This window comes from Clarias gariepinus, chromosome 11 (genome assembly GCF_024256425.1).
Source record: "Clarias gariepinus isolate MV-2021 ecotype Netherlands chromosome 11, CGAR_prim_01v2, whole genome shotgun sequence".
Classification (NCBI taxonomy): Eukaryota; Metazoa; Chordata; class Actinopteri; order Siluriformes; family Clariidae; genus Clarias; species Clarias gariepinus.
In genome coordinates this window covers 29,860,860-29,887,053 of record NC_071110.1, presented here as the reverse complement: position 1 = coordinate 29,887,053, position 26,194 = coordinate 29,860,860, and the positions used below count along the sequence as shown (strand labels likewise).

Sequence of the window (26,194 nt, the reverse complement as noted above, 5' to 3'; positions counted from 1 at the left end):
GTGTCAGTTTATTTAAACTGCAGTAATTATAAAAACGATTCTCTGGAAGAGAGTTTAATAATTTTAATAAACTATTTAAGTTTTTTTTGCTTTATTTTTTTTAATAATAACAAAACATAACGTGATGTTTTCCAATCTGATGTTAGTCAAACTGACTAAAACTAGCACTTAATTAGTTCATTTCTTATTTTCTTTTAGAAATGTGAATAAATAATAATACTTATTATTATTAATATGATTATGTATTCGTTCATGTTTTGCTTTTTATGTTTTATTTATTTTATCATTATACATTTTTTTATATTATTTATTTTTCATCTCTCAACGGTCTTTCATTTAAATTTTTTTTAATATATTTCTTCGGTCGTTGTTTTAGTTTCAGTTACGCCGATTACCAAATAAGGACTTCCAGGAAGTTTCTGTCTTCCGTATTGAGGGCGTGGTTTATTTTTTGAACCGGAAGTGATTCTGTGCACGAGCCAAGATGGTTGTTCCAAAAGTGTCTGGAGTCGGCTAGCTATCAGACGGACTAGATGTGATTTTTAAAAGAAAATGTATTTTATTTTGCGTGTACAAAACTAAAAAAACAGGATTCTCCCAAAATCTCCAAAGTGTTCAGAAATCTTGGGAAAAGACGCTAATTCACGTAAGCTGCCAATATGGTTTTGTATGAAAATATACATATATATTTATGCTAGCTAGCTAGCTAAGGGTGGCCTAAATACGGATCATCGTTATGTTAATATTGCAGAGTTAACTGGATATATTTGTATCTTTAAAAAGGCGTAAATATTGAGCGTCACAGTTGCTCATGTTTGCTTCGCCAAGTTCTTGCTCGCGACCCTTTGACGCATGCGCGCCAGCGTCGAGGTGGTGTAATAAGTGCGCATGCGTCCTGTCACGTTTAGCCTGATTTAGCTAGCTAACACAAACAGGAAAACATTATTTAATTAACTGAAAAAAAAATTAATAAAAACACACATAAACAGGTTTTTTTTTTCTGAGAAGATAAGGGACTTATTTTTTTCCGCTGGATTGCGTGAAGCGTTTGGAGGATGACATGGCAAGTCTGGTTAGCAGGGAGGCTAACGTGCAGTCTTATCTAGTTTGTTTATTTATCCGTTAACCAGCAGATCATGAGGATTTGTTGTTGTGTAAACAGTTAATATTGCTGATTGTTGGTAGCACCTGTGTGTGAGATGTAAATCCATAGTTGTTTGGAATTATTTGCTTGACTTTCACTCACTTTCACTAACAGTGATGGAGTCCGGTGTTGTTTTAGTCAAAGTCTCGTTTCATAGACATAAATAGCCAAAATAAATAAATAAACACAACAAAACTAACCCTGAATTGTGTCTTGGGGAAAAAAAGAGGAAATGTAGATTTCACTGTTTACATCCGGGTCTCGCCCGGATTCCACACCTTAAACCGTTAAACACGTTAATTTACATCTTAGCTCGTAAGTATTGATATTTAAAACATATTTGATGGTTTACAATGCTGGAGATTTTACCGTGTACTTTATATGTGCCTTTTGAGTAGATGTCTAAATCTTAAAAGGAATAACTGCAGACTCGCGTCACGTGACGCGACATGACGTCATCCTTGTCGAGACAGAGCCCGGGGTGTTTGATTGACAGGCTGTCAGAACACATCATAACTGGAAAAGGAGTCAGTGTGTGAAACACTGTCGGAGGAAGACAACTGGTGTGTGTGTGTTTGTGCAGGCGATGGCGGGTCGTAGGGTGGAGTGTGTGTGGAAGAGGCACGTGGCGGAGCAGCTGAAGCAGAGAGACCGTGTGCAGCGACAGGCCTTTGAGGAGATCATCCATCAGTGTGAGTAACCTGCACACACACACAAACCGATTTCCAAGTCTCTGCCTGTGTGTTTCTCTGTGTTTCTCATTTTCTATCTCCGTCTAATTGTCTCGTCTGTCTTAAATCGTCTCTTTAACTTTTCTATCCTTCCTCCTTGTCTCTCTCTCTCTGTAGATAACAGGTTGTTGGAGAAGTCAGACCTCCAGTCCGTTTTCTCAGAGAGACTTCAAACAGATAAATATGAAGTACAGAACAGACATGACCTCAGGTCAGAGAACACTAAACAATATTCTCAGCAATGTCTTGTTAAGACACAGTGTTTATATGTAACATCTGTGAGTTTATATTGATAACACTGCTTGCGCGCATTTGTGTTTGTGTACATACGCAGCCCAGGGGCCGAGTCGAGCCGCTGTGACGTGCTGCAGCAGGAAATGTCTCAGATGAGAATCAAACACCAAGAAGAGCTCACGGAGCTGCACAAAAAACGGGGCGAGGTTAGCATGCTGAACTCAAACGCACACGCTCACTCCTAATGGTAACTTTAAACACACACACACACAGTGAGTGGTTCACAACCGTTTTTGTTTCAAGACCCAGAATTTATGTTAGACAGGTCAGTTTACATTTCCTTTTTTTTTTTTTTTTTTTTTATTAATAAGGAAGAGTGATTAATTTATCCATGTTGGTGATGATGATGATGATGATGAGTAATGAAGTAAAATGTGTGTGTGTGTGTGTGTGTGTGGTTGTGTCCATCCAGCTGGCCCAGAGTGTCATTGAACTGAATAACCAGATTCAGCAGAAAGACAAAGAGATACAGAACAACGAGGCCAAGTAAGGCACATGACACTGGAAGATATGTGGGTGTAGAAATTCAATCAATAAAGCTCTTGAATGACCTGGGATTTGATCTCAAAACCTGCTTTTGCCCCTTGTTAGCTGGGGGCAAATTAATTAGTATAAGTATACTGACGAAAGTGCAGATGATGCGATGGTCAAAGATTTCACACAGGGCTTTAAATCTCTCCCCTCTCCCCAAATATAAAATATCACTTATATTAAAGGTATAAATTATATTGGATTTATTTTATTAAATACATTTTTATAATGTAGATTTTTTTTTTGTTGCTTGCATTTGTATACTTAATAATGTGGTTAAATCCCCAGATTGAAACACCAACAACAATGTTGCAAGTTGTTCCAAATTGTCACTTTTGCTTTATACTTAAGTAGAAAGTAAAGTCACTATTTCCAATAAATAATTAGCAGAATTTCAGGCTTGTAAATTCATCCATTTTTAAGATTTTACATAAAAAGGTGGGTGTGGCCCTTAAAAAAAAAAAAAAGAGTGCAACAGGAAAAATTAAAAAAATATATATCCATTAGTCATTACTTTTAAATAAATACTGGATGCAAGAAATTTTCAGGAATTTTTGTGTAGTAAAAGATGCCTTTAACTTTTAAAATTAAAGTTCTGTGGTTGCACGTTTGTCTATGTATATGAAAATGAAATAGTTTTTAAAGATATATAGATATGTGTCTGAAAGTATGAGCTTGAGTAACAATAGTAACCTATATACATAAAAGAGTAAAAGTAAAAGACATGGAATATTTTAAAGATCTGTTGGGACTTTACCTGGAGATATACAAGGATGAATCAAATCACATAGCTATTATTATTATTATTATACAATTTTTTAGTATTCCGTAAATTGGAAATATTGTACCAAAAAAAAAAAGGCCCTGAAAATTTCACTAATTCCAATATGAGTAACTTGCTGATCTTCTGAAACTTTTTTTTTCCCTATAGCACTTGTTTTTACAGTAAAGTTAGGGCTGTGCACTAACCTATCGCAGAAACTAAAGCAGATACAAGCCTAAAATTTTGCACACAATCTATTAAGGGGAGTGACATTATTTACAGAAAGTATGACACAAATCTTGGATAATAAGGCAGCAGGTCTCACATGGTTTGACAAAATCCATATATAAATAAAGGTGGGCTGACCCTAACGGAAAAAAGTGCATTGGATTCTGTAACAAGTGGCTAAATGTTTTTGGAACTGAAAATGTTTTTATATGTCATAATCTTTTCTTCTTTTCTTGTGTTATTGATTATATTATATTTATGATTTTATTGGGTCATTTAGGGGTGATTCACTTGCGCATGGGTCGGATTATTTTTTTTAAACACATTTAAAAATTTTGTTGCTCCAGTATATTTTTTTTTCCTCGTGGTCTTATTTGAAATGGTTAAATCTCAAAAAGTATATTATGTAATGTTAAAAGCCTCAGCACACAAGCTTAGTGTCAGTGAATTGTTTTTAAATTATTTCTAATGCAGTTACTTGGGCTAAAAACAAATCTTTAAAATCCACACAGTTATTTACAGCCACATTGCAACATTTGATCAGTTTTATGAACAAACATTTGTGAGAAAGTTTAAATAAAAATTATATTATGTTATATTGTTGTATTATGATATATTAATGGATAATTTAAAGAACTATTTCCAAATTGGAAGCTAGAAGAGTCGAGGTATTTAGCAGTGTCTTTGGTGTTAGGTTTAACTGTAAATTTAATTTTATGTTCCATCATATAAATGTAAGTAAGAACACAGGACAGACCGTGCAGTTATAATAAACTATGCTTTTTTTTTTATAACTGCATGGTATAATAAATAAGTAGATGAATAAAATGTTATTGCTGTTATATCCTGCAGCAATTCAGCAGCAGTAATATTTCATTTATCAACTTATTTATTTATTTTAACTTATTTATTAATGAACGACAACATTGAACCTTTTAATGTTTTATATTTGTGGAACGTCTGAGTTCTCGTGTGTGTTGTGTGCAGGATGTTGGAGTACCAGCAAAAGATCTCTCAGCTCGAGGGCGATTGCCGCGAGCTGCGAAACAGCCTGTCGGATCTGGAGCGAGCCAATCAGACACTGCGGGACGAGTACTACGCGTTACAGATCACGTTCAGCGCTCTAGAGGAGAAACTGCGCAAAACCACGGAGGACAATCAGGAGCTTGTCACACGCTGGATGGCAGAGAAGGCGCAAGAGGCCAACCGGCTCAACGCGGAGAATGAGAAGGACTGCAGGTCAGTGCAAACGCACAACTCACAGGCGCATACATGTACACATTCACTCTGCGAACATTTAAAGTGCTCAAACATGATTCATGTACTTCTTTTAATGCGAGTCTAGTTGACGCCACGAGAGAATGGTTGTACTTATCAACATATAAACCAGTAAATGAAAACTGAGCAATGCAGATATACACGCTTACCGGTACATGCAAACTTTCTAGCTAGAAAGTCTAGTACAGCTGGTTCAGTAACTTGTGTGTATTGTACAAAAAAAATAGACACTGCAGTGCACCTTATCAATATTTAAAGCCTCGTCGGTTTCAATGAATCAGTCCGGGAGCACGATTAGCTGTCCAGATAGAGAATAATCGTCATTTCGTTCACTGTCCAATACAGTGGAAAACATCTCTGAGACAATATGGCGTCTGGGATTTCCCTCGAGATTTAAAGGCAAAAAAAACAACGCTGTTACACGTTTCACTTGTAAGATTTCTTTCTGTAGGCGCAGTTATGGTTTTTGGACACATGATGGGAGTGTGGGGAAAGAGGACAGATTTAGCCAAGTGGATTGGTATTTAGGATATTGGGATTGGTGCTTTACATTCTATATTTATGTCAAAGGCCTACTTACTGACTTAAGACATAGACTTAAGAATTTGGACTTAAGAACGAGTTCCGTTCTGGGAGCACGTTCGTAAGTCGGGGACCATCTGTATTTATTCTATTGTCCACAATCTGAGCAGCACACGGTCCATATTTTAACATGTAGAACAGTTGCAGTATCATAACTGCGATATTTGGCCTTATATCCATAAACTAAAAGCCTCAGCACATAAGCTTAGTGTCAGTGAATTGTTTTTTAATAATTTCTAATGCAGTTACTTGGGCTAAAATCAAACAAATCTTTAAAATCCCTTAGTTATTTACAGCCTGAAAATATGCAACATTTTATCAGTTTTATGAACAAACATTTGTGAGAAAGTTTAAATAAAAACATGATTAAATAGTGAATTTTAACGTGAATTTAAGTAGTAATTATAAAAAAAATAAAAATAAAATGAAAATTCTTCAGTCAGCAATTACCATGTCCTTTCCTCTCCTTTTCTTTGTAGTTATCGTATTTGTACTTTCTGATGCTTAGCATTGGATTTTAAACTTTAGTCAGTATAAGCAGATATAATGTTTTTATTGTGTTGGTAAGAGCCCTGTGAATGATCTCCTCTATTTTCCCCTCATGGCAAGGTTTTACTTTTGTAGATTATTGTCCTGTTGACCTGCTATAGCAGCATTTAGTAGCGACGCCTTAAAAAAAATGCAGGAAGATTTTCAAGTCATTTTTAAGCGTTCTCAGCCTGACACTAATTCATTAAACCATGCTGGATGTGACAGAGCGTATTTAATTTCTGTGTCTTAAAGATAGTGTTGCATAATTATAATCACGCACAAAAAAGGGTCATGTGAAATGATTTGACAGCAAAATCCAGCAATTTATTACCGGTAGTATATGTATATTAGGAAATTTATGTAAAGTTTTTTGTATTTGTTTATTGTCCTAAAGATTGATTTAGACTATACAAGAGCACAATAAATAAAAAGAATATTCATAAGATACGGTTATTGTCTCAGCCTTGTACATCTATCTATTAAAAAATATATTTTTTAATTGTTTTGTGCAGCTTGTACTTTTAGTATGCTAATTACACCCAACCTCCCTTTCATGACACTGAGATCATGTGAACTGAGACCTCATTATAATTTTCTTTAAAACAACCTTCATGGTGGACACGGAGCCAACTCACAAAAGAAAAACCCTTCGGGGTTAGACATCTTGTTTATCTTGTCACATGACTGTTTCATTTGCATACTCATTAATATTTGTTAGCGCCTGCCAAAGATGGGCGTGTCCACAGCGTCAGCCTCGTCCGTGTTCACTTATTTCACTGTTTATATACAACTTTTATAAACAACTGTTTGTTAAAATGAAAAGCAAACACGATAAGTTGCAAACAAAAAAAGCAAACATTCATTATACTAATAAATAATATAGGAATTTGGAATTAATAAGGGTTGTGATTGGTGGTGGTGGGGGGGCGGTCCTCAGGCTACTCCAGTTTCCTCCCACAGTCCAAAGACTTCATGCAAATTAGAATAGTAATTAAGTAGCGAAAGAGTAGATAAATAAATATTAACACATCCTGTAAATTTAATATCCTTTAAATTTCGATATGCTGTGCGCCCAAATATAAAAAGATTGAATACTAAATGGTATGTTTAATAGTTAATAATTTTTTTCGTCAAATTGTGCTACATAAAAACCTAAAAAATTTATTAAATGGAATAAATTCTGTACGTTTTGGAAATAAAAAAACTAAACATAAAACATCAGCATGTGTTCGTCTACACGTAAGATGATGTTGCGTAAAACCTCGACTTTATCAACTTCATATAATTTGTGTAAATTGCTGCACTTGGATATAATGTTGAGTTTGTTTGTTTGTTTGTTTGTTTGTTTGTTTGTTTGTTTGTTTTTATTTATTTATTTATTCTGATGTAGATCTGGGACAGACTTTAATGACTTAAAGTCTGTCCCAGAGAGCTCTCCACCTCCTGCACTACATTTACATTTGTTTACCTCGCTCATGTTCCTGCACTTCACACTTTAACATAAAACCAAAGAGTGTGAACAGGTACTGATTGTCGCCGTCTCGTCAGGGACGAATACACACACACACATACAAACACACACTGCTCCCTTTTTGCTCCTCTTTTACAGAGTGTACTGTGTCTGCTTACACACACTACTGATAATTGTAAGATTAAAACGTGAAAAAAAAAAAAAATTAAGAACAGATGAACTTCTCACAAAAAAACTTGTGTAAGAACTGTGATTTTGAGTCTGTTGTTTTCAACTTGTATGACTCCCCAGATTTAAAACATTATCGTAGATAGTGTTTGAGAATAATGTCCCCCCTTTTAACAGTAACTTTAAGAGTGGTGCCAACTACAAGTTTATATTAGGACGCTTGGTCTATACACTTGTGTGTGTGTGTTTCAGCATCTGCATTTTGGTTATGCGGTAAATGGTTTGATCTACTTTTTAAACAAAACAATGTCAGGTTGTTTGTGGTTTAATGCACCTGGAGTCAGGTTTTTTTTCTTCTTTGGTCTAGACTTTTTGGTCTCAAACTGTAGAATGTTAAAAAAAATCTTTGTTATCTTAAAGGTAAGCTGGAAAAAGGAAACTCATTTTTATATTTTGTTTTTGCAAATTAATCTTAAAAATTGATTTGAAAGAAGTTTGAAAATTGTACCCTTAAAGACAATAGAAAAGAATTTTTTATTTATATACGACTTTTAGTTCATTTGCAAATATATTTTTTGGAGTGTTGGTCAGTAGTGATGGTAATCACCAGGGACCATCATGATACCTAGATGCAAATTAATTCTGTATAGCAGTCACATTTTTTTCCATTTTTATTATTTTTTTTTATTTTGGTAGAATTCAAAAAAACGTAGAAAAAAATTCATTCCTACACATGATACTGTGCTTCTTACCAATGCATGAACAGTTTAGAAAATGCCTCCTGTGGGATTCTAGAGGAACTGCAGCATATTACCACCCACAAAAGATTCACCATACATCAGTGCATCGACACCACCAATAATCATTATTGATCAGTGTCCAAGTTGCAGTACAATACCAGTCTAAATTTGATCGTTTTCCAAATAAGGCTACGGTATGGCTTCTTTCGGGTTTGCTTTTAAACCGGAAAACGTTTTTATTCTCGCTACATTCAGGTTTACCTCTAGCCTTATTCAGCCATTCCTTTTGAGATCTCATGGAGTAGTTTGCAATATGTACTTTCTAACTTGTTTTGCAGCAACATTACTCTGAATGTTTATAAGATGTTCATAAGGTCTGGTTGTTTAAGCACGGGTGTTCAATCTGTAGCCTGCACACAGACCTGTAACACCTACAATATTTTTCTGTGTTGTGTCTTTTTATCTATTCCAAATGAAATGAAAAGTTTTTGCTTTGCTGCCTCATTTTTGTTAGTTAACGTTATTTACAGACACAGCTGTGCTACCAGAATCTGTTCAGGTGGATTGAATGAATCAGTACGCCTTAAAGTCTAATGTCTTCTGCATGACAAGCTTTAATAGTGTAATGATTTGATTCTCAGGTTCTGCAAAAATTTCTAACTATATTTCACATACACAATCGTACACAGTATATGAAGTGAAATGCTTGTATAACCGCCCATGCCAATTAATTTTTCAAATAAAGAATATGAAGTATGAAATAACATTTGTACAATATGTACAAATAATAAAATAAAATAAAATTGAATTTAAATATCATTTGAATATAAAAACATGTGAAGTCAAGAGCAAGACACAGAATAATGTGAAATGTTGATAGTTTCATATCTCTTTCTCCCGCTACTGAAATCCTCGTCTGCCATCTTACTTAGTTTAAAATTATAATCGCAATAATTTTTATTTATTTGTATGAAATCCATTAAATTTAAATTAGTTTTATAGTATTCTTCTAGGGCAGTTTTCCTTTTATTGTAGAGAAATTCTTATACTCTATGCCATCTTTTGTTTTAAGTCAGAGACAGACGTACAAACATCTTGCTGCAGATCATACTGTGTATGGTTGTATATGTAACATATAAAATTTTTATTTATTAACAAGTGTTGAGGTTGTATTGACGCAAAAGTCGCATGATTTATGATTTGTCTGTATAGACCAAGGTTGCATTGCAAAGCAAAAAAAATCTGATCTGTGTCTGACTTTGGAAGCACATTTGGAAGTGACCCAATTCAGAATTAAAGGGAATTGGATTCTGTTTGTTTTGGACCGTTTATACTGAAATGAGGAAAGCACATCAGGGTCATCTGAGCAAAAAAAAAAAAAAAAAAAAAACACCTTTTGAATATTTACATGTGTTAAAAGTGTGAACGTGGGGTGTTTAAAAGGTGATCACCTGCTCATTCCCCAACCCACACACACCCGGATAATGAAAACAAACAGATTAAAAATGCCAGATGGGCCATCAGGACTCTTAATCACTACATTGATTTATAATAGGTGCAAGTCCCTGGACCTTTCAGACCTGCAAATGAATACAACAATGAAAACTGTATGTCCTTATTACATTTGTATAAAGAATCAAGTAAAAAGGAATTATTTTATAATAATTTTTATTTTTTTTGTTTTTGTTTTTTTAGCTAACCCAGTAAGAAATCCGTAACCTAGCAGGTATTTAATTGAAATTAGATACTAAAGATAGTAATTAAATTTTTCAAACATCAAAGCATGATAAACTAGTTAATTAAATTAACACGAAAGAAAAAGAGTGAGAACTGAAATCGGCTGAGAAGGTACAGTCTCTCTAACGTTGTATCAAAGAGTCAAAGATAGTAGGAAGTCCCTCAGCAGACATTTTAATTATGAGGACAAGCTGTAGTTTTGTTTCCTTGGTTTTAAAATGGTATCTCTTTTTATTGTTTTGTGTAGTTTAAATTAAATTTTAATTTTATTTTATTTTATTTAACATATTTATAGAACACACCTAAACGTTTTAGACAACCGTCAACAGGGTGCAAAGTTTTTTTACTCTGTAAAATAAAAGATATATTTCTATAGCAGCAAAGCAAATCTCAGATTTACATTAAAGTCCTTGTTTTGCAACATAAATTATTTTTTCTATAGCAACAGTACACTCAAAAGGATATTTATCATCTTGTTAATTAAGTCAGAATTTTAAAGTATTTAATTATTTTTATAATCATAAATTAATTTATACTTGAGTTCTAGTGCAAAGTGTATTGTTTTTGACACTGTTATGTGATTGGTCAGAATAAGAGAACAACTTCCTGAATTATAGATATTCATTATGTGCTAGAATCTGATTGGCCAGAGGGAGAGAGGGTAAGGATGGTCTTCAGGGGTTAAATACAGGGTTAGATGTTCAACATTGTCACTTGCACATGGAGTTCAACCAAACTACAGGTTAGTTGCTTGGATTTATTTATTTTTTCCCCACATAGACCTTATGTTTGCTAAAGGCATAAGACAACTTTTTGAATTTTACATTGACAAAAGTTCTGTTTGGGTTAGTTTTAACGTGGCTATGTTTAAAGCTTTTGGATTTTTAAGGGACCTTGTTGTTTTCTACAAGTTCCACTGTTTTAGTTTTCAACTAAAGTTTAGTCTGAGGTTTCAATAGTTTTCAATGTTGGTTAAATAGGTAAAGTAAAAAAAAAATTATATTTTAATGTTAAAATCAACAAGTGATTGTATTGGATTTGCAGTTTATTGTTTTTTTAATGTCCATAATAAGAGAGTTGTTTCATTAATATACCTTAGAATATTTGTGTAAAAAAATATGTATGAAGTTTAAGTAAACTGTAAAAGTTAAAAGCTTAAGTTAGTTTCTTAACGTTTTTAGTCATTTTAACACATAGTTAAAAGACTTCCTAAGATACGGCTGTGATACTGCTGTGTTTTTTTTAGTTAACCTTTGTATTCATTCGTATGCAGTTGTATGCAGTAAAATAAGCTGGAGTTTAGTATAGTAGAATAGTTGATTTTATTTCTTTAAATTGCATGATTTTTTAATTGTTTATTCCATTGCATACTACAGAGATCGATACCACTCTTGGTTCTAATAGCGATAATTATACCGAAACTGATACACACACGCACTCAACTTGAAAAAAAGAACTTGGAATTTTAAGATTATATTTTTGGAAATACCATAACTTGTATATATATGGGTAAATTATTATTTCAATGCCATTTCCAATATATTAACAGTGCTGTATTTGCATGAATGTGTTTATTGTTATTTTATTTAACCCTTTAAAATTAAAATGCTTTATTTTTCTTAACACAATCTGAGTATAATTTTCTACAATTAATTTATTTACTTTAAAACAAACAAAAAACAAAAAAATAAGCCATTTAATATTTTCACCACATTTATCTGTTGTGTGTGTTTGTGTTTAGACGCAGACAAGCAAAGCTGCAGAAAGAGTTGGCAGATGCAGCCAAAGAGGCACTACCTATCGATATGTAAGTGTGTTTGGTTAATGTTGATGTGACTTGCCTATACACCACTCTGTCATGTGATTGGTTAATGATATCGCTCTCTGATTGGCTCAGGGAGGATGACATCGAGGTGCTTTCAGAGGAAACAGGCAAAGGGACAGGAGAGACGTCTCCCAGCCACCCGATGAGCCGCACACCCAGGTACCTACACAACACACTTGCTTTTTTATACTTTGTACATCATATGTGTGTGTGCGCGTGAGTGTGTGATGGCTGGTCTGTCTGCTGGCTCTGTTAACCCCCCCCACACACACACACACACTCCCCAAACTGGTGTATGTCTGTGTGGTGTGTTCTGATCTTTTACTGATCTTGCTTTTGTGACATCGCTCCGTAACTCACTTGTGTGTAGACTTGCCTAATTGTGTGTGTGTGTGTGTGTTCCTTTTTGCATGTCCCGTCTCTGCGTCTCTTTTGTGCTGTCTGTTTCAACGTCTCACCCATTTCTCCTGCCTTTTTTTATGTGTCTGGCTCTCTGTCTCTGCTGTGAGAGGATCGATTGCCTATAGATTGGTAAATGTTTGGCCTAAATATATCTCTGTCTCTCTCTGTCTCGCTCTCGCTACCAGTCTGTCCATGTTCTGCCTGATCACTACTTCTGGATTTTTATGTTTCTCTTTCTTTAGAACATCACCAACTGCCTACATCTTCTGCTTTGCCTGTCTGCATACTTCTGCTTTTCTCTCACTTTCTCTTTTTTTTTACTCTCTCCCTCCTGCTAAAAATATCGACCCTTTGGTCACGATAAAAAGAACCCTCTGTCTCTCATTTCTTTTATCTTCACGTCCTCAGTAAACGAGTGTCTCAGCTTCCTCCCGGTAGTCTCCTAGATTCCATCTCCAATATGTTTGGGTAAGTGTGTTTGTGTCTGTGTGAGTGTGTATGAGAGAGAGAGCGATAGAAATGTATGTTTGTAAAATAGTTTAAGGGTGTAAAAAGATGGTGTGTATGCGTGTTAGTGTTAGCAGGCGGCGGTCTCTGAACTCCCACGGCTCGCCTCCGGACAATGCAGAGACTCCATCCGGTGTGTGCGCCGACGTCCGCGTCCCCTCCACCGCCCTCCACGTGTTTGTAAGTTTTTACCCTATTTTTCTAAACTGTTGTGAAAGGTCAAAAGTTATCCCTCTATGCAAAATGGTACTTTAGAATGTGGTAAGGGCAATGCATTATCATAAATTCCCCCACCTTTAGAAGGAAGGTCAGTGATGAGTTGTAAAAGGTCTGAAGCTAAGAGCTCCGCCTCCCTCCAGCTCCCCTGGTCCTCCCAGCCCACATGCCGAGTTTCCCGGCATGCTCTAGGTGTGCATCTGGGAGCAGCACCGTGGCTGACACTGAGAGGCGTTCTGCTCAGTGTGTGTGTGCGAGAGAGACAACATGTCACACAGAGTAGAAACGTCTGACAGAAACATTTTCACTTTGTTATACACACTAGAACTTACACACTCACATGTACAAAACACTCAGGAGGGCGGAGCTTCAGGGGGTGCGAGCAGCTCATGATCTCCAGTTTTCAATCTGAGACCTTACTTCTAATGTGACGGAAAGTATTAAAGTAAAATCAAATGTTATGAATCAGCTGAAATTAATCAATTGAGTCAATCAGTGAAACCAAGTAATTAATTAAGTAACTTGAATGACATTCAGTTATTGATCAATATGAGTAAGATTAACCAATAAACATGAGTCGTGAGGGTAGTTATTGGCTAATATTAACAGATCAATATGAATCAATCATGGGTTAACAATGAATCATTACGATATGAATTAAATATTGATCAATAGGGGTCAAATTCACGACTTAACAAAAATCACATGAGTTAAATTATTGGTTAAAGTGAACAGATCAGATGAATCGTTCATTATGTATCAAAGTAATAAATAAAAGTATTAATTGGAGTCAGATAATTGAATCAGCATGAATCTTCTGAATCAAGTTACCAGGTCATAAATGTTTGAGTTGAACAAATCATTCAGGAATCATATCAATCATCAATATCGAGTCAAATCATCAGATCATTTGGATCTGATTGTTGGCTCATACAAACAGATCAGATCAGTATGAATCAAGTGAATTGTTTGACTTCGATCAAAACGAATCATCAGAAATTATGTAAATATATATATTGAATGAATCAGTGTAATAGAAATTAGATAAAAATTTAGTCATTTGGATCCAATAATAAGCTAATATGAACAGATCAAATAAACTATGAAACAATTAAATCTAACTGTAGAAGTCAAATGATAAAAAAAGAAAACTGTTGCAAATATTGGGAATAGTTTAGGTGTATACAGAGCTGACTCTCTCTCTCTCTCTCTCTCTCTCTCTCTCAGGACGCCCATGACGGCGAGGTGAACGCGGTCAGGTTTAGTCCCGGCTCTCGTCAGCTCGCTACAGGAGGAATGGACCGACGTGTGAAACTGTGGGAAGTCATAGCAGGTAACGTACACTGACGCCTCTTCTGTTCCTCTCAGCTGCATTTCCTAGAATGCCTTATTCGTGAGCTGCAATGCTCAGTCAGAAATTAGACACACTTGTTTCTGTTTGTTGGATTATCTTTAGGGTCTGATTTAGTGTGTGTGTGTGTGCGTGCGCAGGTCACTGTGAGTATAAAGGCGCTTTAATGGGGAGTAATGCTGGAATAACCAGCATCGAGTTTGACAGCACGGTGAGTAATTTATTTGGATTTATATGAATCAAGGAGAATTGTAATGAGTTGAATGAGTCAGTTATGTAAATGATTCTGATTAATGATCAGAGCAAATTGATTTGAGCATCAATCAAATAGTTGAATTAGGATGAATAAATCAATTACAACCAAACGTAATCTGTGTGAATTAAATAATTAGTTTAGGAATTAATCAAAATGAATCAAATAGAGTGCTTAGGATGAATCAAAGTGTTTTTAATAAGTGTGTGTGTGTCCTCCTCAGGGCTCCTACCTGTTGGCTGCATCGAATGACTTCGCCAGTCGGATATGGACAGTGGACGACTACAGACTGAGGGTGAGACACACACATATATGACATATACACACACACGAACACACACTTGTTAGTGCTTTAGCTGATGTAACGATTCAGAAGTGAAGGTCAGTGATGTGATGTAAAAGGTCTGACACTCAGGGCTCCGCCCCTTCCCTTTTCTCAGTTCCAGTAAGCCACTTCAGTTGTGTTTCCCAGCATGCTCTAGGTGTGTGTGTTTTGGGGTACGGGGAGGCTGACATTAAAGGACGCTCTGCTCAGTGTATGTGTGTGTTTATCAGAGGTCAGGGACACACACATTGCAGCAGCGTCTGATAGGGAGGCGGAGACTCGAGCTACTGATCTCAACCTCATGCTGAGACCTGTATCACCTACATGTATGTGTGTGTGTGTGTGTGCATACATATATGTATGTGTGTATAACCTGTGTGTCTCTGTCCAACCCAGCACACGTTAACAGGTCACAGCGGGAAGGTTCTCTCTGCACGGTTCCTGCTGGACAACGCACGCATCGTCTCGGGGAGCTACGACCGCACGCTTAAACTGTGGGACCTGCGAAGCAAAGTCTGTAAGCGCACATTAGCTAATGTCAACGCTAACGTTCAGCGTTACTAACACCCAACCTTTATCCATGCACTCGCCGCTAACACGATTCATGCTAGCAACAATCAAGAGAATACCCAAAGACAAAAAAAAAATCGGTTAACTTAAGCCCTGTCTGTTAATGCTAACAGCGCTGTGTGTCTTTACCGCCCCTTAGGTATGAAGACGGTGTTTGCCGGCTCCAGCTGTAACGACATCGTGTGCACTGAGCAGTGTGTGATGAGCGGCCATTTTGATAAGAAAGTGCGCTTCTGGGACATCCGGTAGGTTGTGATGTCACCAATCAGGCAGAACCTTATGCAAGTTTATGTAGCGGATGACGTTATGTGTGATTACAACATGGTCAATTAACACATCTCCCGACGTCCTTAACCGTTGTGTGTTATTTACGCTGTTGCTAGACAACTACAAAATGGGACAGACACGAGCATCCATCTGTGTAATTACACTTATAGCGTTGTCCGCTAACTTTGTCTCTAAGTGTGTCATGCTCTCTGTGTTCGTTATCCAGTTCCATGTCTCCTCTCTTTGGTTGTCTGTCTGCGTCTCTGTTTGTACCTCTGTGGTCCTGTTTTTGTCTTGCTTTCTGTCTGTATTTGTGTCTCTGGATGTGTGTGGCCGTGTCTCTGTTTATCTGTCTGATCTCTGTGAGTCTTGGCTGTGTGACTCCGTATGTATTTTTGTTTCTGTGTCTCTTTGTATTTGTGTCTGTCTGTGTGTCTGTCTGTGTGTCTGTCTGTGTGTCTGTCTGTGTGTCTGTCTGTGTGTCCGCCTGTGTGTGTCCGCCTGTGTGTGTCCGCCTGTGTGTGTCCGCCTGTGTGTGTCCGCCTGTGTGACAGTCGCTGTGTCTCTTTCTGTGTCTGTCTGCATCTCTTTGTCTGTCTGCGTGTCTGTCTGTCTGTCTGTGTCTGTCTGTGTGTGTATCTGTCTGCCTGTCTGTGTGACTTTCGCTGGTCTCTTTGTATGCCGTGTGTCTGTCTGTCTGTGTGTGTGTGTGTCTGTCTGTCTGTCTGTGTGACTTTCGCTGGTCTCTTTGTATGCCGTGTGTCTGTCTGTCTGTCTGTGTGACTTTCGCTGGTCTCTTTGTATGCCGTGTGTCTGTCTGTCTGTCTGTGTGTGTCTGTCTGTGTGTGTCTGTCTGTCTGTGTGTGTGTCTGTCTGTCTGTCTGTGTCTGCATCTCTTTGTGTGTGTCTCTGTGTGTCTCTGTGTGTCTTTGTGTGTGTCTCTGTGTGTCTGTGTCTCTTTGTCTGTGTCTCTTTGTCTGTGTCTCTGTGTCTCTGTGTGTCTCTTTGTCTGTGTCTCTGTGTGTCTCTTTGTCTGTGTCTCTGTGTGTCTCTTTGTCTGTGTCTCTGTGTGTCTCTTTGTCTGTGTCTCTGTGTGTCTCTTTGTCTGTGTCTCTGTGTGTCTCTTTGTCTGTGTCTCTGTGTGTCTCTTTGTCTGTGTCTCTGTGTGTCTCTTTGTCTGTGTCTCTGTGTGTCTCTTTGTCTGTGTGTCTCTTTGTGTGTGTGTCTGTGTGTCTCTTTGTCTGTGTGTCTCTGTGTGTGTGTGTCTGTGTGTCTCTTTGTCTGTGTGTCTCTGTGTGTGTGTCTCTGTGTGTCTCTTTGTCTGTGTCTCTGTGTGTCTCTTTGTCTGTGTCTCTGTGTGTCTCTTTGTCTGTGTCTCTGTGTGTCTCTGTGTCTCTGTGTGTCTCTTTGTCTTTGTCTCTGTGTGTCCGTGTGTCTCTTTGTGTCCGTGTGTCTCTTTGTGTCCGTGTGTCTCTTTGTGTCCGTGTGTGTGTCTTTGTGTCCGTGTGTGTGTCTTTGTGTCTCTGTGTCTCTGTGTGTCTCTTTGTCTGTGTCTCTGTGTGTCTCTTTGTCTGTGTCTCTGTGTGTCTCTTTGTCTGTGTCTCTGTGTGTCTCTTTGTCTGTGTCTCTGTGTGTCTCTTTGTCTGTGTCTCTGTGTGTCTCTTTGTCTGTGTCTCTGTGTGTCTCTTTGTCTGTGTCTCTTTGTCTGTGTGTCTGTGTAACTGTCGCTGTGTCTGTCTGCATTTCTTTGGCTGTGTGTCTGTCTGCATCTCTTTGGCTGTGTCTCTTTGTCTGTGTGTCTGTGTAACTGTCGCTGTGTCTGTCTGCATCTCTTTGGCTGTGTGTCTGTCTGCATCTCTTTGGCTGTGTGTCTGTCTGCATTTCTTTGGCTGTCTGTCTGCATTTCTTTGGCTGTGTGTCTGTCTGCATCTCTTTGGCTGTGTGTCTGTCTGCATCTCTTTGGCTGTGTGTCTGTCTGCATCTCTTTGGCTGTGTGTCTGTGTCTCTGTGTGTCTGTCTGTCTGCATCTCTTTGTGTGTCTCTGTGTGTCTGTCTGTGTGTGTGTCTGTCTGTGTAATTGCTGTGTCTTTTTGTCTGTGTCTGTTGTCCCTGCCGTCTGTGTATGTATTTGCCGTTTGTCTGTGTGACTGTCGCTGTGTCTTTCTGTGTCTGTCTGCATCTCTTGGTGTGTGTGTGTGTTTGTCTGTCTGTCTGTCTGTTTCTGTGTGTGTCTGTCTGTGTGATTGCTGTGTCTCTTTGTATGTCTGTCTGTCTAAGTGATTGCTGTGTCTCTTTGTATGTATGTCTGTCCCTGTCCGTGTGTCCCTGCGGTCTGTCCGTGTGTCCCTGCGGTCTGTCCGTGTGTCCCTGCGGTCTGTCCGTGTGTCCCTGCGGTCTGTCCGTGTGTCCCTGCGGTCTGTCCGTGTGTCCCTGCAATGTACCTGTCTCTGTCTGTGTGTCCCTGCGGTCTGTGTATGTATCTGCCGTCTGTGTGACTTTCGCTGTGTCTTGTTGTCTGTCTGTCTGTGTGTTTGTCTGTCTGTCTGTGTGTTTGTCTGTCTGTCTGTGTGTTTGTCTGTGTGACTGTAGCTGTGTCTCTTTCTGTGTCTGTCTGCCTCTGTGTCTGTCTGCATCTCTTTGTGTGTGTGTATGTGTGTGTGTCTGTCTCTGTCTGTCTGTGTGTCCTTGCCGTTTGTCTGTGTGTCCCTGCCGTCTGTGTGTTTGTCTGTGTGACTGTCGCTGTGTCTTTCTGTGTCTGTCTGCATCTCTTTGTGTGTGTATCTGTCGTCTGTGTGTTTGTTTGTGTGACTTTCACTGTGTCTCGTTGTATGTATGTCTGTCTCTGTCTGTGTGTGTCCCTGCCGTCTGTCTGTGTGTGTCCCTGCCGTCTGTCTGTGTCTGTCCCTGCCGTCTGTCTGTGTCTGTCCCTGCCGTCTGTCTGTGTCTGTCCCTGCCGGCTGTCTGTGTCTGTCCCTGCCGGCTGTCTGTGTGTGTCTGTCTGTGTCTGTCCCTGCCGGCTGTCTGTCTGTGTCTGTCTGTCTGTGTGTGTGTTTGTCTGTGTCTGTCTGTGTCTGTCTTTCTGTTTGTCTGTGTCTGTCTTTCTGTTTGTCTGTGTGTGTCTGTCTTTCTGTGTGTCTGTCTGTGTGTCTGTCTGTCTTTCTGTGTGTGTGTCTGCGTGTGTGTGTGTCTGCCTGCATGACTTTCGCAGTGTCTCATTGTATGTCTGTCCCTGCTGTCTGTCTCTGTGTGTCTGTTCCTGTGTGTGTGTCTGTCTGTTCCTGTGTGTGTGTCTGTCTGTTCCTGTGTGTGTGTCTGTCTGTTCCTGTGTGTGTGTCTGTCTGTTCCTGTGTGTGTGTCTGTCTGTTCCTGTGTGTGTGTCTGTCTGTTCCTGTGTGTGTGTCTGTCTGTTCCTGTGTGTGTGTCTGTCTGGTTTCTGTGTGTTTCTGTCTCTGTGTGTCTGTCTGTCTCTGTGTGTCTGTCTCTGTGTGTCTGTCTCTGTGTGTCTGTCTCTTTGTCTGTCTGTCTGTGTCTCTCTTTGTCTGTGTGTCTCTTTGTCTGTCTGTCTGTGTAACTGTCGCTGTGTCTGTCTGCATCTCTTTGTGTGTGTCTGTCTGCATCTCTTTGTGTGTGTCTGTGTGTCTGTCTGCATCTCTTTGTGTGTGTCTGTGTGTCTGTCTGCATCTCTTTGTGTGTGTCTGTGTGTTTGTGTGTGTCTGTCTGTTTGTGTGTGTCTGTCTGTTTGTGTGTGTCTGTCTGTTTGTGTGTGTCTGTCTCTGTCCGTGTGTCTGTCTCTGTCCGTGTGTCTGTCTCTGTCCGTGTGTCCCTGCGGTCTGTCCGTGTGTCCCTGCGGTCTGTCCGCGTGTCCCTGCGGTCTGTCCGCGTGTCCCTGCGGTCTGTCCGCGTGTCCCTGCGGTCTGTGTATGTATCTGCCGTCTGTGTGACTTTCGCTGTGTCTTGTTGTATGTCTGTCTGTGTGTTTGTCTGTGTGACTGTAGCTGTGTCTCTTTCTGTGTCTGTCTGCCTGTGTGTCTGTCTGCATCTCTTTGTGTGTGTGTGTGTGTGTGTGTGTCTGTCTCTGTCTGTCTGTGTGTCCTTGCCGTTTGTCTGTGTGTCCCTGCCGTCTGTGTGTTTGTCTGTGTGACTGTCGCTGTGTCTTTCTGTGTCTGTCTGCATCTCTTTGTGTGTGTATCTGCCGTCTGTGTGTTTGTCTGTGTGACTTTCACTGTGTCTCGTTGTATGTATGTCTGTCTCTGTCTGTGTGTGTCCCAGCCGTCTGTCTGTGTCTGTCCCTGCCGTCTGTGTCTGTCTGTCCCTGCTGTCTGTCTGTGTCTGTCCCTGCCGTCTGTCTGTCTCTGCCGTCTGTCTGTGTCTGTCCCTGCCGTCTGTCTGTGTGTCTGTCTTTCTGTGTGTGTCTGTCTGTCTGTCTTTCTGTGTGTGTGTGTGTCTGCATGACTTTCGCGGTGTCTCTTTGTATGTGTGTCCCTGTCGCTGTGTCTCTTTGTCTGTGTGTCTGTTTCTGTGTGTGTCTGTTTCTGTGTGTGTGTGTCTGTCTGGTTTCTGTGTGTCTGTCTGTGATTTTCACTGTGTCTCTTTGTGTCTCTTTGTCTGTGTCTCTGCATCTCTGTGTGGGTGTGTCATCCTGTGTGTCTGTCTGTGTCTTTGTCTGTGTGTCTCTCTCTGTCTGCCTGTCTGCATGTGTCTATCCGTGTCTGTCCCTGTCTCTGTCCGTGTGTGTATTTCTATCTTTCTGTGTGTCTGTCTGTGTGCATGTGTGTCTGTCTCTGTCTCTGTGTGTGTCTGTCTGCCTGTCTGTGTGACTTTCGCTGTGTCGCTTTCTTTGTGTGTGTGTGTGTGTGTGTGTGGCTGTGTCTTTTTGTTTGTGTGTGTGTGTCTGTGTGTGTGTGTTTTCTCTGTGTTTGTGTGTCAGTCTGTCTATCTGTCTCCGTGTGTGTGTCTGTCTCCGTGTGTGTGTGTGTCTGTCTCTGTCTGCGTGTCTGTCTCTGTCTGCGTGTCCGTCTGTCTGTCTCTGTCTGCGTGTCTGTCTGTCTGTCTGTCTGTCTCTGTCTGCGTGTCTGTCTGTCTGTCTCTGTCTGCGTGTCTGTCTGTCTGTCTCTGTCTGCGTGTCTGTCTGTCTGTCTCTGTCTGCGTGTCTGTCTGCGTGTCTGTCTGCGTGTCTGTGTGTCTTTTGTCTGTGTGTCTCTGTGTAACTGTCTCTGTGTGTCTCTTTGTCTGTGTGTCTCTGTGTGTCTCTTTGTCTGTGTGTCTCTTTGTCTGTCTGCGTGTCTGTCTGTCTGCGTGTCTGTCTGTCTGCGTGTCTGTCTGTCTGCGTGTCTGTCTGTCTGCGTGTCTGTCTGTCTGCGTGTTTTTCTGTGTAACTGTCTGTGTGTCTCTGTGTGTCTCTTTGTCTGTCTGTGTGTCTCTTTGTCTGTCTGTGTGTCTCTTTGTCTGTCTGTGTGTCTGTCTGTCTGTGTAACTGTCGCTGTGTCTGTCTGCATTTCTTTGTGTGTCTGTCTGCATTTCTTTGTGTGTCTGTCTGCATCTCTTTGTGTGTGTCTGTGTCTCTGTGTGTCTGTGTGTCTGCATCTCTTTGTGTGTGTCTGTCTCTGTGTGTCTGTCTGTCTGTGTCTGTTTCTGTCTGTCTTTCTGTCTGTGTAATTGCTGTCTCTCTTTGTCTGTGTGTCCCTGCAATGTACCTGTCTCTGTCTGTGTGTCCCTGCCGTCTGTGTATGTATTTGCCATTTGTCTGTGTGAATTTCGCTGTGTCTCATTGTATGTCTGTGTCTGTCTCTGTGTGTCTGTGTGTCCCTGCCGTCTGTCTGTGTGTCCCTGCCGTCTGTGTGTTTGTCTGTGTGACTGTCGCTGTGTCTTTCTGTGTCTGTCTGCATCTCTTTGTGTGTGTGTTTGTCTGTCTGTCTGTGTGTGTCTGTCTGTGTGTGACTGTCGCTGTGTGTGTGTCTGTCTCTGTCTGTCTGTGTCTGTCTTTCTGTCTGTGTGATTGCTGTGTCTCTTTGTATGCATGTCTGTCTCTGTTTGTGTGTCCCTGCGGTCTGTCCGTGTGTCCCTGCGGTCTGTCCGTGTGTCCCTGCGGTCTGTCCGTGTGTCCCTGCGGTCTGTCCGTGTGTCCCTGCGGTCTGTCCGTGTGTCCCTGCGGTCTGTCCGTGTGTCCCTGCAATGTACCTGTCTCTGTCTGTGTGTCCCTGCGGTCTGTGTATGTATCTGCCTGTGTGACTTTCGCTGTGTCTTGTTGTCTGTCTGTCTGTGTGTTTGTCTTTGTGACTGTAGCTGTGTCTCTTTCTGTGTCTGTCTGCCTGTGTGTCTGTCTGCATCTCTTTGTGTGTGTGTGTCTGTCTCTGTCTGTCTGTGTGTCCTTGCCGTTTGTCTGTGTGTCCCTGCCGTCTGTGTGTTTGTCTGTGTGACTGTCGCTGTGTCTTTCTGTCTGTCTGCATCTCTTTGTGTGTGTATCTGCCGTCTATGTGTTTGTCAGTGTGACTTTCACTGTGTCTCGTTGTATGTATGTCTGTCTCTGTCTGTGTGTGTGTGTCCCTGCCGTCTGTCTGTGTCTGTCCCTGCCGTCTGTCTGTGTCTGTCCCTGCCGTCTGTGTCTGTCTGTGTCTGTCTGTCTTTCTGTGTGTCTGTCTGTCTTTCTGTGTGTCTGTCTGTCTTTCTGTGTGTCTGTCTGTCTTTCTGTGTGTCTGTGTGTGTGTGTGTCTGCCTGCATGACTTTCGCTGTGTCTCTTTGTATGTCTGTCCCTGCTGTCTGTCTCTGTGTGTCCCTGTCGCTGTGTCTCTTTGTCTGTGTGTCTGTTTCTGTGTGTGTTTCTGTGTGTGTGTGTGTGTGTGTGTGTGTGTCTGTCTGGTTTCTGTGCGTTTCTGTTTCTGTGTGTCTGTCTGTGATTTTCACTGTGTCTCTTTTTTATGTGGCTGTGTCTCTTTGTCTGATTGTCTCTGTCTGTGTCTCTGCATCTCTGTGTGGGTGTGTCATCCTGTGTGTCTGTCTGTGTCTTTGTTTGTGTCTGTCTGTGTCTCTCTATGTCTGCCTGTCTGCATGTGTCTATCCGTGTCTGTCCCTGTCTCTGTCCGTGTGTGTATTTCTATCTTTCTGTGTGTCTGTCTGTGTGCATGTGTGTCTGTCTCTGTCTCTGTGTGTGTGTGTGGCTGTGTCTTTTTGTTTGTCTGTGTGTGTCTCTGTGTCTGTGTGTGTGCGTGTGTGTGTGTGTGTGTGTCAGTCTCTGTCTGTCTATCTGTGTGTGTGTGTGTGTCAGTCTCTGTCTGTCTATCTGTGTGTGTGTGTGTGTCAGTCTCTGTCTCTGTGTGTGTGTCAGTCTCTGTCTCTGTGTGTGTGTGTCAGTCTCTGTCTGTGCGTGTGTGTCAGTCTCTGTCTGTGCGTGTGTGTCAGTCTCTGTCTGTGCGTGTGTGTGTCTCTGTCTGTGCGTGTGTGTGCGTGAAAGAGAGAGTCTCCATGTCTGTGGGTATCTGACAGTGTTTGTTTGCTTTGATGTCTGTGTGCCTCTCTTTCTCTCTCTGTTTGTGTCTTTTAGTGCGTCTGTGTGTCTTTGTTTTCGTCTGTGATCTTCGGTATTTGTCTCTATGTCTAGGTCTCTGCATGTGTGTGGCCGTGTCTTTGTTCATCTGTCTCCATCTGTTTATGTCCGTGTGTCTCGGTGTATCTTTGTGTCTCTGTTTTATCTTTTTCTCTGTGTTTGTGATTTTTCTGTTTCTGTCGGTCTCTGTATTTGTGTGCGAGTGTCTATAAGTACTGTGATTTTTTTTCATGTGCTTGACTGTGTGTGTGTGTGTGTGTGTGTGTGTGTGTGTGTGTGTGTGTGTGTGTGTGTGCGCGTGTGTGTGTAGGTCTGAGAGTACAGTGTGTGAGTTGGAGTTGTTCGGTCGGGTCACGTCGTTAGACCTGAATCACGACCGCACGGAGCTGCTCACCTGCTCACGGGACGACCTCATCAAAATCATTGACCTGCGCAGCAACGCTGTGAAACAAACCTTCAGGTAAAATAAAACACACACACACACACACACACACACTTGTATTCACTGTTGTGTGAAGACTGAGTGAGTGTGTGTGTTTTCACAGTGCGCAAGGCTTCAAGTGTGGATCAGACTTCACCAGAGTCACCTTCAGGTGAGATGCGTGTGTGTGTGCGCGTGCGTGTGAGTGATAAAAACACTGGTAGTTGCCCAGTTCTCTGTTCACTTCCTCGCATCCTAAGACAAACAAAACCCAACCATGTTAACATACTAACTGGCCACTTTATCACAGGAAATTATGTGTAAATGCAGATAATCCGTTCCAGCCACCCAAAAATATTACCAATTTCCAACATGATCATATTTTTGATTATAAAAACAATTAAAACATTTTGAAAATATGTAAATGAAGTAAAATATGAAATAAATATACATTAAATCTCACTTAACCTTTTTTTATTTATTTTTTTTAAAAATTGGCAAAACTGAAAACCTCTCCCTTTTATTTTTGCTATCTTCCTTGCTGACATTCTTGGGAACCATGGTGCTATTTCTTCACAAAATCTTGCACTAAATACAATGAAACCACACAAAAAAATGTGGACCCACTTCGCTTTGCTTTCCACTGATGCGAACAAGTTTTAATCGGCTACCGGACGTACGTGCAACCCGTTTGATCGCTCATGTGCCCAAAATGCTTTGCATGCCAAAGCAAATTTCTTGCAGAATTTTAGTTCTTAAGGCGAAAATTGGCGAGACGAGGCATTCGTATGCTAATGTTTTAGTGTAAACACAAGGGACATGAATCGACAGCCACATCAACTTGCGTCTTTATCCTGGGAATATTATCTCAAACAAAAGACGTGAAATTTGTAAAAAGCAAAAATGTAAATAACCAGTGTGTGAAAACTCGTCCTTAAAAGCAGCAGCTAAATCTAATAAGCCGACCCTCACTCAGTCACTCACCTGTAGCAAAGGCATTCAAAAAAAAAGGAAAAAAAAATAATAATGAAAAGAAATAAAGAGTGCTTTCCAGCTCTGGCCGAGCAGCCTGGTTCGACACACACTCTGTAGGATAAAAGGAATGTACTGTCTTACTAAAAATGAAGAAATTTTGATATTTATAAATAAACACCAGCCCTCGCTGCTTAATAATGAGTCGCTCGGCAAATACACATGGACTAATGAGTGAGTTTTTTTTTTTCTTTTTTTTTTTTTTTTAAATAGAAAGGTTGGGTGCTTAGTTTTGATTTATCCACTGACGCAGCCTTGTTCCATGTTCTGCACGTTATGACGAGTGTCATAGCAGGACAGTCGTGTTTTAGGTAAACCTTGACACTAGTTGTAATGTAGGAATGTAAACTTTTCCCTCTAAGGTCGAGCACAGGCAGTTCGGTTGGTTTGAGTTTCTTTATAATCTAGATAAAATAATACAACAATGAAATATGTTGCACATGTTGCCTTTCAGTAAATAACTTTCATTATATTAGTGCACCGCTGTTTAAAATAGTTGTAAATAAGTAAATAAATGCTACACAATAAATTAAACACTTTAAATAGGAGATCCCAGTTACACACACACACACACACACCTGTAAACCATGATCAGATAGAGAATTGTTATATAAGTATATAAGTGATAAATAAAAGGCATATTGAATTAAATTTAGATAACATTTTATGTATGTGTGTGTAGTCCTGATGGCAGTTATGTCGCAGCGGGTTCAGCAGATGGCGTTCTGTTCGTGTGGAATGTTTTGAGTGGGAAAGTGGAGCGGACCCTTGACAAAGGACACAGGTAAAGTGTACACACACACACACGCACGCGCTTTTCTTTTTTTACTATTTGTATGAACTACAGTATCACATGGAATTTAAATGAACTCTTTCTCACTACGTGTGTGTGTGTGTGTGTGTTAGCTCCTCAGTTAACGCGGTGTCGTGGTCTCCGTCCGGATCCTTCGTGCTCAGCGTGGAGAAAAGCAACAAAGCTGTGCTCTGGTCTGACTTGTGATTGGTCCAGCTCTGCTGCGTCCGATCGGCTCACATCCATCCATCCATCCAGCCTGCCTGGGATCGGATTGGCTCTAATTTGGATCGGACTCGCCCTGCTCTGAATGGTCCAGCTCCACTCTCTCCTCTGATTGTCTCTGCTCTGCTCCACTCCGCTCGATTTGCCTCACATCCGGCCTGCTCTCTGACCGAGCGATTGCGAGGGTCTACGCCCGCCCGGCTCCGCTTCACCTTGGTCTCATTCCTGCTCCACTCACTTTTTACCTAGTACATATACTACATTACCC

At 40.3% G+C, this 26,194-nt stretch overlaps 1 protein-coding gene and 1 non-coding gene across 4 annotated transcripts; both read left to right on the top strand.

Annotated features, from left to right (window-relative positions):
* The first annotated feature begins 476 nt into the window (after window positions 1-476).
* atg16l1 (ATG16 autophagy related 16-like 1 (S. cerevisiae)) lies at window positions 477-26,194 on the top strand. Of its 3 annotated transcripts, none has more exons than XM_053507413.1 (19): window positions 477-646; window positions 1,728-1,836; window positions 1,993-2,086; window positions 2,210-2,315; window positions 2,582-2,655; window positions 4,679-4,930; window positions 11,940-12,005; window positions 12,096-12,182; window positions 12,834-12,893; window positions 13,001-13,112; window positions 14,376-14,481; window positions 14,640-14,710; window positions 14,976-15,047; window positions 15,474-15,594; window positions 15,787-15,892; window positions 23,766-23,915; window positions 24,001-24,048; window positions 25,591-25,692; window positions 25,815-26,194. In XM_053507413.1, exons 2-19 carry the CDS (start codon window positions 1,731-1,733, stop codon window positions 25,906-25,908), a joined length of 1,827 nt encoding a protein of 608 aa, XP_053363388.1. In that variant the 5' UTR covers window positions 477-646; window positions 1,728-1,730; the 3' UTR covers window positions 25,909-26,194. The 3 variants fall into 3 exon arrangements, with proteins under 3 accessions (XP_053363388.1, XP_053363389.1, XP_053363387.1); XM_053507412.1 differs by lacking the exon at window positions 477-646 and adding an exon at window positions 952-1,063; XM_053507414.1 differs by lacking the exons at window positions 477-646; window positions 12,834-12,893 and adding an exon at window positions 891-1,063 and having other exon boundaries at window positions 13,010-13,112.
* Window positions 13,239-13,564, top strand: LOC128533744 (small Cajal body-specific RNA 6). The gene has a single exon (XR_008361377.1). It is a non-coding gene; the product is annotated as a small Cajal body-specific RNA 6 (non-coding RNA).

Bases quoted from the DNA above. Each gene is read 5' to 3' on its own strand.
- atg16l1 (XM_053507412.1), top strand. The intron at 12,894-13,000 runs GTAAGTGTGTTT...TATGCGTGTTAG, and splicing joins TCCATCTCCAATATGTTTGG to TGTTAGCAGGCGGCGGTCTC. The intron at 13,113-14,375 runs GTAAGTTTTTAC...TCTCTCTCTCAG, and splicing joins CCACCGCCCTCCACGTGTTT to GACGCCCATGACGGCGAGGT.